The 12734-nt window shown below is 40.2% G+C and overlaps 1 protein-coding gene across 1 annotated transcript in view; it reads left to right on the top strand.

Moving 5' to 3' along the window:
* camk1da (calcium/calmodulin-dependent protein kinase 1Da) overlaps positions 1–12734 on the top strand; it is a 76896-nt gene that overhangs the window by 32514 nt on the left and 31648 nt on the right. Inside the window, exons 2-3 of the mRNA XM_085376709.1 lie at positions 4683–4814; positions 12009–12083. Coding sequence (XP_085232835.1) covers positions 4683–4814; positions 12009–12083 — 207 coding nt within the window. The remainder of the gene's footprint in view (positions 1–4682; positions 4815–12008; positions 12084–12734) is intronic.

Here is a 12734-nt window from a genome sequence, read left to right as displayed (position 1 = left end):
TCTTTCTCTGTGCATTATTGTTTTCATAATAGCTGAGAGAACAGCCTTAAAGAGACTGAAACCCACACCTAATGTTTGCCAGTGCCGTTTCAGACATTTGAAACCATCGAAATTTTCCAACCCCGCTGCGGGACCTGGAAATAGTGTCCCCAACACCAAAAAGAAAGACACCAGTGGAAATCTGAGATCTGTTTATAGCAGTTTTACTAGGTGCTTTTAGCAAAACATGGATGAATGTGATGACTGAACAACTTTAGATCAGTGTATTTTCAGCCTGACATTGACAAACACTGATGGCTCCTGTCAGTTTAAATGAGACACTCTTTCACCTTGTCAGCTTGTCCTAGCAGCCCCCCACACACACACACACACACGCACACATCTATCATACACTCTGTGTGTGTGGGTTGAGGTGCACATGTGTGCACGTGAGACAGACTGTTTCCCTGTTGGATATGTGATCTAGTGGAGAAACATACCCATGCACACACCATTGCTGCCAATACATTTCCCGCTCAGTGCACTGAAGGAAGCAGGGGAGCTCGACTGACACAATTACACAAGTTCCTGCAGGAGGAAATGCAATTATTGTTGCCGCAGGTAACAGCAAACTGGGGACTACCTGCTAGTCAAGCCCTGGGATAAACAGATGTACAAACACAGCCCATCGTGTGAGCTCAGCTGCCAGATGTTAGACAGGTTCCCCTTCCTCCAGTCAATGAACCCCACATATCCCTTAGTGTGTGAATGAATTTAGAGTTGACGAAATGTGAAGTGGACCATGCTGATTTCCTGCTGTTGTTGGTAGTGGTGTGTGTGGAACTGCATGGAACTACAGTGATGAGGTCCATTCTGCCTCCAGTCACATTTTCAGCTCTCTCTTCTGACCTTTCTCCTGCAGTTCAGCTTAATTTTGATTTTGCAAAATAATCATCAAGAACAAATACAGCATGCACATGTGTTTCTGCCTGTAAAAACAAAATGTGATCATTCAACTGTTCACGTTAGTGTAGTAGGTTATCGGTTGCCATGAAAGCATTGATGGCTTATCAGTTTGGTTGATCTAGAAAGTGAGAGGCATAGTAGGAATAAAGATTCGGCTTTTCTGGCTTAGCTAGAAAAGTTTGATTTAGAGAACAAATTTGCCATGGAGTGATAATAAAATGACATAGTCTGTATATGAAAGAAGGCCACAGTGTTACCCATTGTTCATGAACTACCATTTTAAAACCTTAAATTTAGGAGTCTTGTTTCTTCAACCAAGACATGACCAGATTTGGATCACAGAGTAGGAGTTGTTAGCTAGCTAAACAACCATGCTGGATGATTTACTACTATATAAAACGGGATCCTTACTCAAATGTATCAAATGGTTTGCATTCTCAAGAAATATGGCCGGGTTGTGATAAGGTTTATTTTTAATTTTAATAATTTTATTTCATGATCATTTCAGTGTTTAATGTAATAAATACATAAATAAAGTTATAGAACTGTAGACTACAAAACTAAAACAATGAGAAAAGAGCAGTTTTGGGTGGTAGATCTCTGTTTCCATGACATATAAGTGGCCCCTTAATGACACAATCCTCTGATTCATTGTTACTATAAAAATGTTGAATACACAAGCTTTAATGGTTGGCAGCATTAGAAAGATTATCAGTGTGAGAGAAAATTAAAGCCAACAATTATCATAGAATGGGAGCACCTGGCTTGTTTAGCTGAAAGTCCCGTATCATTTTACAACCTATAGTTTTGATGCGGCTAATGCGCTCTTGTTTATTTGTGATTTTGATATTAGCCATTATTATGGGATTATAACAAAGGAATGTTAAGTGCAGGTTAATGCTCTTACTCAAACAAGCCTGGCAGTGCGTGAGAGTGGCCTTAACAGTGTATATATACGTGTCTCTTTGTGGTTTTATGCTGCACTGGATGTTCATTCATGTATAGCTCTCTTTGAGGGTTGTGGATGAAAGGCTCTAAGCACTTCTGACTGAATGAAGCAACAATACAAACATCACGGCCTGCTTGTTTTTGTCTGGCTTTGACGTCACCGAAACCCACAATCGCCATTATCAGTGCAAGCAGGTCTCTCTTTTGTTCACATAGTCAACTGAGAATCGGTAGTCAGACAGATCATCATTTTTTATCACTTTGATCAGTTGTTGCAGTAAAATATGTTCGAAGCATGAGATGACAGACAGAAAGGATGAGATAAGGGAGAGAGAGGAGGAGGAAGTACAAGTGAGAAGAAACATGATTCCCACTGAGAGGCATGAGAAAAAACACCAAGCCCCAGCGACTGCAGGAAAGATGGTGACAAACCGTTTTTCTCTGCACTCAAGTTTGTGGCTGATGGACAGCTTGTTGAATGCGCTTCGGGGAGCCCAAGGGATTTCTGTATGTTGCCACAAACATATTGATGCAGAAGGAAGCCCGTTCACAACATCCTCTTGCACTCTCAGTGATGCTTAAAACCCAGAAATACTCAGCAAAATACATATGGATTAAAAAACGGGGATGCTGTAATAACGGTTTAATGTGGTGTTTGACGGTATGAAAACAAACCCAAGGTGGAAGTAATTTTTTAGCCATTGTAAAGATGAAGAAAAAATGCTTTTATTGTGAAAAGCCTCTTGAAAGCGCTGAGTTTTGATCCATGTAAACTTAAAAGCCCTTTAACATCAGCAAATTTGTGTAAATATTTTGTTCATTAATTCAGCCGTTTACATATTTAGTTTAGAATGGGTCCTTTATTGAATTCCACACGTCGTGACACTTGCTCAGATTTGGAGTTTAATTTTTCGCTGTAGAAAGAAGTTTCAGTGTACAGTGGACGCTAATGTTTTTGTCACTTTTTAAGGAATCAAACTCAAAGTAATGTCAGTACTTCCCAGCTTTTATCGCTGCATGGCCATACTCTGTCCCACACTCCATATTAGCCATTGTTGATCAACACACCTTTGTTGCTGCCACGGACGTCGCACACTCGTACGTCAGTGTCATGAGACACTCTCACAAACAAAATCACGGTTTAGTAGCGCAGCATGCTTACGGGAAAGTAACAGTAATCTAATTACTTGTTTTGCAGTAGTAATCTCTTACTTTACTCATTACTTGAAAAAGTAATCAGATTACAGTAAAGCATTACTTGTAACGCATTACTGCCCATCTCTGATCATATTTACAAACAGAACGAGATCAGTCAGATTGCAACTCCCTGGGTAGGGCAAATGATATATGATATATTACTCGATAGGGTTTCTTGAAGGTAAACTGTAAAACTGTGATTGCTCACCTGTCCAAGTTTGAGAAAAATACACATTGCAATCTACTCTTTCATTACTTTGTCATGAGTGCTCCTTCCTCAGTGTCAGGGCTAATTAGTAGTTAGGAATAAGTAATGAAGTCATGTTGTAAACTGCAGCAAAATAGCTCAATAACAGCTTCTTTTGATACTTTGTCAAGGGCGCGAAAGGCTACACAGGGTCCTTTTTTTCATCAAGGAGGGGCTTTGAGGGGCCTTGCAGGGTTTCCGAGGCTTCATCTTACTTGGCACACGATTTGTTTGGGCAGCATGAAAGCATTAGATGGAACGTCGCCAACAAGCCAATGTTATATAAATTTAGGGCCTTGGATGCAAAGTTTTGCTAAGGATTCGATTTCGGAAGGGTAAAAGAAGTTGTGACTAGGGATCTTGCACATGAGGATGTGGAATTAAAAGTTCAGATAAATAGCACGGATCATAAAGTGCCTTAAGAGAGCTTATCCTCCTAAATTCAATACAGCTGCGCTTTTAGAAGACTTCATAAAGTTCGGATTTGTGTCAGCTGCAGGTAGTCAGAATGTTGGACAGTAAGAGGAGGAGGTTAGAGATGAGATAAAGACATGCATTCTTATCTCTTCTCCCCTTGTTTACTCTAATGCGCCGGTGAAGCTGAGGGCAGATCGACTCAGGAGTCAACACCCGGTTCAGGCAGATTAACTCGCAATAAGCTCATCTTCATTCATCACGCTGCTCGTCTTCGTGACGCACGCACACATGCACAAATGCCCACTTACACACACACACACACGCTCGTTCAAGGACTGGAAGATGGATCTGGATTGAATCCTCCAATTGGCTAATTCCAGTTTCATGACTATTACTGAGGATCGTCTGTGTGTATAAAATGAGACACAAAACTTTTAAATTATTTTTCGTTCGCTCTGAGCTAATAAAAAAAATAAAATGCCAGTGCTCTCACGTTACACTTGGCAGATCCAATCTCATTGTAATTTTCCGCCTGTTAATATCAGACTTTACCTGCTGCACATGGAATCTTAAAGGAAAACTAGCTGAATTCACTTATTTTTAAATCTTTTTGCTTTTTTGTAAAGTACTGTTTTTATTGGATGGACACACAGTTTGCTCATTATTATATAAAATAAAGCAGACAGAAGATTCCAAAATTGATTTCAAGCGGAAGTGCTAACTGGAGTATATTTTTGATAAACATTAAAACTTTGTACTCAAATACGTAATCTATGTTTTTTCATGCTTGTCTTTGTAAGAGATACATAAGAAATATTCAGATACATTTTGTCTGACACTGAAATTATTGACCTTTTTTTCAGTCTTTTATATATATTTAAATGTACAAGTCTGCTCGTGACTCACATGAGTTTGCATGTGTTCACAGAGGGGCGTTTTCAGAGGTGGTCTTGGCCCAGGAGAAGCTGACCAGCCGTATGTTTGCAGTGAAATGCATCCCTAAGAAGGCTCTGAAGGGGAAGGAGAGCAGCATCGAGAATGAGATTGCCGTGCTGAGGAAGTGAGTGCTGTGACACGAGAACACAAACATAAGTCTACTAATTCCTGGTTACCGGGGCAACTGTGCATCTCTGATGCATCATACCCCACCAAGCCCCCCCCCCCAGGTCACGATCCACAGCCTGCCTACCCTAATACAAACAATAATCAGGACTGAAAATTCTGTCAGTGTAGCATCTGCAAAACATTAACGTCAAGAGTTAGGCTAAGAACACTGTTTGTTATACGGCGTTTCTTGTTGGTGTTTAAAGTACATGTTAGATTCAACTTTACAATGTCACACAAGAGCCGAACAAACACTTTTGTGCTTAAGTAACAGAATTTAGAATTTTGCTTAAAGGTCTGAATGGACAGCAAAGTCATTTAAGTAGCAAGTCTCTGCAATCAGCAGGAACATTGTCTCTGCCCAGATACTTGAGCAGTTATTTTGAAGTCATCAAATCGGTTTAAAATCACTTGAAATCTTTGTTGACTTTGCCCCAAAATAAGGTTTCAGTATTTTTATATTTTTTCCCCATGCCAGTTATACAAATACACACAAAATGACGTGATAATGACGTTTTCAATCACTGATACAATATTATCACAATACTTCACTCACAAAGTGATATTATTGTGAATTTTGCATTATACTTAGTATTGCGGTAGTAAGTTATTTCTACCAACCCGTCACTAAAAGACGCCATAAATGTTGACATAAGGCAAAGTCGGTCTGCAATTGAGTGGGGTCAAGTTGCCAATTGCATCCAGTCTGTTTCTGATATGACAGCAATTAATTAAAATAAATTGTTGAAAAACATATGTGTATGTGTCTGCATGGACAGAAATTTTCATTTTACTATTACCTTTCGCTCAGCAGCCTTCCTGTTCTGTCATCATCATCATCATTTATTTATATAGCACTTTAAAAACACACCTGGTAGACCAAAGTGCTGTACAATACAAATATAAATATAATAATAGATAGCAGAAACCAGACATAGCAATAAAATTTAAGAAAGGGAAGTTACCCACAGAGTTAAAAGCCAGGGAATAAAAATAGGTTTTTAATAAGGACTTAAAAACTGGCACTGATGAAGCCTGTCTAATATGGAGAGGAAGGTTATTCCAAAGCATCGGCGCTGCAACAGAGAACGCTCGGTCTCCTCTAAGTTTCAGTCGTGACTTTGGGACTGAAAGCAACAAATGCTCAGCTGACTGAAGGGAATGAATGAGGACATGGGGCTTCAACAAGTCAGACAAATAAACAGGTGCCAGACCATTTAGAGATTTAAAAACCAATAAAAGGACTTTAAAACGGATCCTAAATTCAATTGGAAGCCAGTGTAGAGAGGCCAAAATCGGAGTGATGTGGTCAAATTTCCTTCTGCCAGTTAAAAATCATGCCGCAGTTAAAAATCGTGCCGCAGCAACCCTATTAAAAGAGAATTGCAATAATCTAAACGTGAAGTAATAAAGGCACGAATAACACTTTCCAAGTCACTCTTGAAAAGAAAGGGCTTAACCTTCGTTAAACGTCTGAGGTGATAGAATGCTGATTTTACCCCCCCGTTTATGTGGTCATCAAAGGTAGGTGAAGATGACCAGCTGTATGTTTGCGATCGAACTCTTTAGTTGGGAAGTCAAAGCTGCAAGATCAACATCTGGAGCATGAGAAAAACGATTTGGGCCAAATAAGATCACTTCTGTCTTCCGATCATTAAAATTTAAAAAGTTTTTTGCCATCCATGCTTTAACATCACTAAGGCAGTCAAGCAGAGGTTGACTTGGGAGACTATCAGAATGACTAAAAGGTAAATAAAGCTGGCAGTCATCTGCATATAGATGGAATGACACTTTATGTTTTCGGAAAATCGCGCCAAGAGGCAAAAGGTACAGTGAAAACAATAATGGCCCAAGATGTCTGTGAAGGTTCTCAGTCATCCCCTATGTAGCCGGTGTATCAGAGAAACTCAGGAGATTTTAAAGGATAAAGGTCACTCTTTCGAGGATGCCAACGTTCACATTTTGGACAGAGAGGACAGATGGTTTGAAAGAGGAGTGAAAGAAGCCATTTACGTCCACTGTGAGTGACCATCTTTGAACAGAGGTGGTGGTTTACGACACCAACTGTCTGCCATCTATAATCCAGTTTTGAGATCCCTTCCCAGACGCCTTAACGCCCACACACGTCCTGGGCCATCTGACCTCAGGAAATCACATGATAGGGTAGGGCCAGGTTTCACAAGGAGCTCACCCGAAACCCTGGCTGATTGTGACCCACACCCGCTTTCACACCTTGGCTCATGTGATTAGGTAGAGGATCATCAGGGGGTCCTTTGTCCCTCTTTGGGGGGAAACTCCCACTGGGTTTAAATCTGGGGTCTCTCAGTGACTCTCCACCATTTGACCCTTAGAACTGAAGAAGCTTCTCGGATGAGAGGTGAAACGTCTTCAAGCAACTCAAAGAAATCCAGATGCTTTTCTTTCCAAGCTCCTTAGACCAATAATGGCCCAAGAATAGGTCCCTGTGGCACACCCCAAAGCAGAGGGGCCACAGAGGATGAAGCCCACCCCAACTTAACACAAAAGGTCCTATTTGAAAGATAGGACTTTAACCACAAAAGTGCCGAACCAGAAATTCCCACACAGTGCTGTAAGCGGGAGATCAGCAAATCGTGATCCACTGTTTCGAATGCAGCGGTCATGTCCAACAGGACCAGCACTGCATATTTACCACAGTCTGTCGCTATCAGAATGTCATTCATAACTTTTACGAGGGCTGTCTCCGTACCGTGAAATGGCTTATAGCCGGACTGAAAGATTTCTGACAATTGAGAGTCATTCAAATAGTCCATCAACTGAGTATAAACATTCCTTTCCAGAATCTTACTAAGAAAGGGAAGCTTAGAGATGGGTCTAAAATTTGATATGACTGAACTGTCTAAGCCTGGTTTCTTAAGTAAATGTATGACTGCATGCTTAAACTCCTTAGGTACTTGACCAGACAAAAGACTAGTATTAATAATAGATCTATAGGAATATACCCAGAATACAACCAGTTGGCAGCCGTGGCCCTTCGAGCTCTGTTCATTGAAGACTTATTCAGACTCATTGCAGCTTGTTAGAGTATAGAAGTGCTTTATAAGAACCAGTCCATTTATTATTAGAGTAAAAAGCACTATATAAAAACCAATCCATTTACCATTTATGGGAATTAGTTATACATGCACTGACCTCAGTGTTTAAAACTTACTGAGCATTCACTACAACAGTATATGTCAGAAAATGAGGAAAAGCTCAAAAAGAAATGTGTGCTTCCCATTGCAAACTGTTAAAATAATCATTTCAAATGACATGGTTCTTTCAGCTGCTCACTTATTTCCCTAAGGGGTTGCTACAGAAGATGGATCCACATGTTGATTTAATACAGATTTTATAACGGATCCCCTTCCTAAAGCAACCCTCCTCGTCTGGGCTTGACACCAAAACTAAGAGCATGCTGGTTTGTGACCGCCTTCGGCTGGCTTTGTTTCACCGCCTGGTCTCAAATCACAGATCTTACACATTAAAGGTGAATGTTTTTAAGCACTACATCACAGAGACACCAAAGTTATCATTTCAAATGATCAAGAAAGAGAAGTCTTCGTCTGTTTCACCCTACAGACAAACAAGTGATCTTACAGTTACACAGAAAAATCAAAGTGCTGCAGCAATTATTATGCCATTAAATGCAATAACTTTGGTAATTTGGTTTCACTGTTAACATTAGAGAAAATGCAAATTGGATCCACGAGGGAGAGAGCAGACATCCATTTAGACAAATGAGCGTAATTTCAGTGCATGTTAGAGAGCATCAGTGAGCAGATTCTGTCTCAAGCAGTCTTGTGCAGGGCAGAGACACCAATTTAGCTTTGGAGGGAAATCTGCTGGATCAGGTTATGGCAAGTTTCAGAGATTTTGGTGGCAGCAGACGGTGGAAAGAACTGTAAATCTGACCCCAAGCGCTAACAAAAGCATCATCTTGTTTCGTCAAATACTTATCTTCAGTAGCACAACTTTTCTTGCAAGCACCTCAGCGCATGCTGAAACACTTCTGTGTTCTGGGTGAGCTTAGGCAAAATATGTCATTCACAGCAGCTTCTTTGAGTCCCACCTCTGATTTTTTCCAGAGAAAACCACATGCACCATTTTACCTGCCATCAGACAGCTCTTGTCAACAAGAAGTGAAGTCGTCACGTTCCACCAGACTTCTTAGTGTAGATCAACCGGTAAATGAACAGCTTTGCATATGCATCACAGACGACACACCAATCCATCTGTCATATTCGTGTCTCACATTTCAGTCTCCCCTAATTCATGAAAAAGACACTGAGCTACCTAAAGTCTTCCACTTGTGACAGCAGCTTATTGCTGCCATAGAGTTGGCACGCCACCCTTTTCCAGCTGAGAACTATGGTCTCGGACTTTAAGGTGCCAATTCTCATTCTCTCTGCTTCACACACTTTGGCGAGCAGCCACAGTACGAGCTGTATGTCTGATGAAGCGAACAGAATCACATCATCTACAAACAGCAAAGATGAGATCCTGAGACCACACTTGGCTATATCTAGAAATTCTGCCCATTGAAAGTTGTGAACATGAACAGAATCAATAACAAGCACCAGTAGAGTCCACCACCCACAGGGGAGGGTATCCATCAATATGAACCAAGCTCTCACTGGACCACATAGCCCATAGCAATGAGCCACGTACCCCATACTCCTGCTGAACAAGATCCTGCGAGGGATGTAGTCAAATGCCTTCTCCAAGCCCGTGCTGATCTGGACAAAAAGCACAGATGCAATTATCTACTTAATTTTGTTTTAATCTTGTTTTTAAAAATATATTGATATATTTTAAAATATGTACAGATCTCACATCTGAAGGTGTCTTTTAACATCTGAATGAGCAATCTGGTCACCTGTCTCACTATCTTACTAACTCTGTTTTATAATCTGCTGTAAGATTCCTATATTTGCCTCTGATGCGCGCCGTGCTTTTTGCAGAAGAGAGATCAATTTCTTAGTGTCTATGTGCTAGGGGTAGGGCACAATGCTTTGAAACTCACACTGCAGCAAACACAAAGACACAAGCACGCAAACCTTGCTGTTTGTGACATTGCCAGAGAAAAATTAATTAATTAACGATCAAATGTTGAGTCTTTTGCACGTGTGGCAAACGTGGCTCTCACATCACCGTTGCGGGGATGTCGGCATGAAGGCGTGAGGAAGCGTTAATGTCGAAGAGGCCTGTGTCTGAATGACACAATCCCGTTATTTACCCAGTCTATGTGCAGCAGTAACAGGAGATACATGCAGGAGAAATCCATGAATGAGAACAACTAACTGCCACACCAGGCATTTAATGCAAAAAGAGGGTTTTTCTGAATGCGCTCCGGATCTGCTCTGCCATTACACTCAGGCTTTTCCTGTCAGCCGTTCATTATCCTTGACAGGGCACACACACACACACGCTCACACACACATTACCCCTTTTCAACCAGTACTTGTATGAGCATGAGTATGAGTCACGTCTCAGGTCTGTGATTCATACCTGCTGCCGCTGCGATCATACGCTCTTTAATAGGTGTTAGATGTTTACCTGCACACCTGCTGTGTGCGCCTCTGTGTGTATATGCCTGAGTTAGGCCAGGGGGGATTACCTCTGTTTACTGTGCAAAAGATGATTAACCTGCAACCACGCACACAAAATTAGTCGTGTTTCCACTAGGCACGGCATATTAGGATAACAAACAGACAGCTACACACTGACAAACACACACAAACACGCACACACACACACACACGGAAGAAGGGAAACACCCCATCATGCTGCTGTAACCATGGAGAAATCAGCAGAGAAGCAAAAAAAATGAGCAGAAATTGTGATGGGAAAGTGTGAAGAGGTTTAGGTTGAAATAGATTGTTGGTTCGATTTCTGTGAAAAGTTTGTGCTGGCATCAGAGTAAAATAACTTTTTCTTGATTTTTGCAATTACAAAAGGATCTAAATTCAATGTACAATTGCTATTTATTTTTCTGGAGTTGTGTACACCACAGTCTTCACTGGTTGCTGCGAGTATGGATGAGGCACAGAAAACATGGTAGCTGCCTTGGATTAGTTAGGATTGTGATAAACATGCACACTGTATAAAGTTAAATATAAATTGTTTAATGCCCTATAATTCAGTGTGATTCTTATTGGTTTAATACCTTTTCAGTAAATCTCTTCAGTAAGGTCCAACCAAACCCCCTTTGCCTTCAGCTGTATTTTTTTCTGTACCTTAGTTAGTTAGTTAGTGGCAAATCGCTACTCAAGGCACCTCAAGGCACTTTATTTTGTAAGGTAAAGACCTTAAAGTAATGCAAACAAAACCCCAACAATTTGACAACCTCCTGTGAGAAGGCACTTGGCAACAGTGGGAAGGAAAAACTCCCTTTTAACAGGAAAAAGCAGCCATCTGCTGTAGCCGGTTGTGGATGAGGGGAGGGAGACAGGGCAAGCAAAGAAATAAAGTAATTCCAGTTTTTAATACTTACAGCCAACTACATTTCAGAAGAAGACAAGAAAACACTTCGTGTTGAATGACTACAGGCCTTTGTTGGGATTGTAATATATAGAATTATGGCAGTACAAAAGGTAAAAGTGGGTCTCACCCTGTACTAGTAAGATGTAACTAATGGTTACCAGCATGTGTATGTTCATATTCTTTACAAAATACACAACATATATACACAATATATATTATTTATTATAGTATTTTGCAAGGATGTCCAAAATCATCTTAATATATGAAAAATAAGTTTCAACAAGTGTTTAACATGACTAAAAACTGAAATTTCTATAATCAGTACTGAGAAATCAGGAACTTTACTGTCATTTAACTTCCTGTCTATGACTTTATTACTTTGCGATAGTATAGATGGGCATGTGGGAGGCTCATTAAAACTCATTGTTTAATTCAATCAGTAGCTTCAGAGCAGCTAAGAAATGGATCGTGAGGTGACACTTTTTTGTTGGTTGAGACATAAAGTGTTAACAATGTACAACTCAGAATATTAAGGTGTACAAAAGACAGTTGGAGCATTAGTCTGGACTGTGGCTGTGGCAGAAACTTTAAAAAAACAGATTCAAAAAAACAAATCTTTACTGATTGCTTTGTCTTTGTTTTGCAGGATCAAGCATGAGAACATTGTGGCACTGGAAGACATCTACGAGAGCCCCGACCACCTCTACTTGATTATGCAGCTGTGAGTCAATGTTCTTTTTCTTCTTCTGTTGTCGTCATTGTGTTTAGGACATTGTGTTCAACAATGTGACTGATGGGAACAGAGACCCCCAAATCACCCACATCTCCCTGGAAGACCATTTCATTTAGTGACTGCAAGCTCTGCTCTGTCACATAATGGGACTCGTCAGCCTGTAAAAGCTGTTGTGTAATATATTTGTGGGTGTGTTTGTGGGGGCGGGGTTGGGGTTTGTTATTTAATATTGTATTAGTAGGGTAGAAATTAAAAAAAGAAGACATATTATTTCTTTAAGACAAAGCTGGTGCTACAAAAGTAATATCATATTATAGAGGGCATAAGCTGTCCTATTGTGAAATTTTAGCCTACAAATGAGTACATTTTAAATATTAGTTATAGTTTATATGTTAAATCTTTCTCGAGTGGGTCAGATTTTATTCTGGCAGACATTTTGGTTTTCTTATAGCGAGGGACAAGAATACAAATTCTTTGTTGTTCTGTTTTTGATTTTTATTAATAATAATTTAATGTTTCAGATGTCGGAGTGCGTATTTCTTATTTGCTTCTGACTTAAATTGTTGCTAATTTACAGAGTGTTTTCAAATTCTCACACTTTACCTCTCGTTCTTCTGTCCACCCACCCATCACATAGAC

The sequence above is a fragment of the Diplotaxodon limnothrissa genome, linkage group LG17 (genome assembly GCF_057381915.1).
Source record: "Diplotaxodon limnothrissa isolate DT_005_m linkage group LG17, D_limnothrissa_male_GT1.1, whole genome shotgun sequence".
Classification (NCBI taxonomy): domain Eukaryota; kingdom Metazoa; phylum Chordata; class Actinopteri; order Cichliformes; family Cichlidae; genus Diplotaxodon; species Diplotaxodon limnothrissa.
The sequence above is the reverse complement of the archived record's forward strand: the minus strand, read 5'-3'. Positions and strand labels throughout refer to the sequence as shown.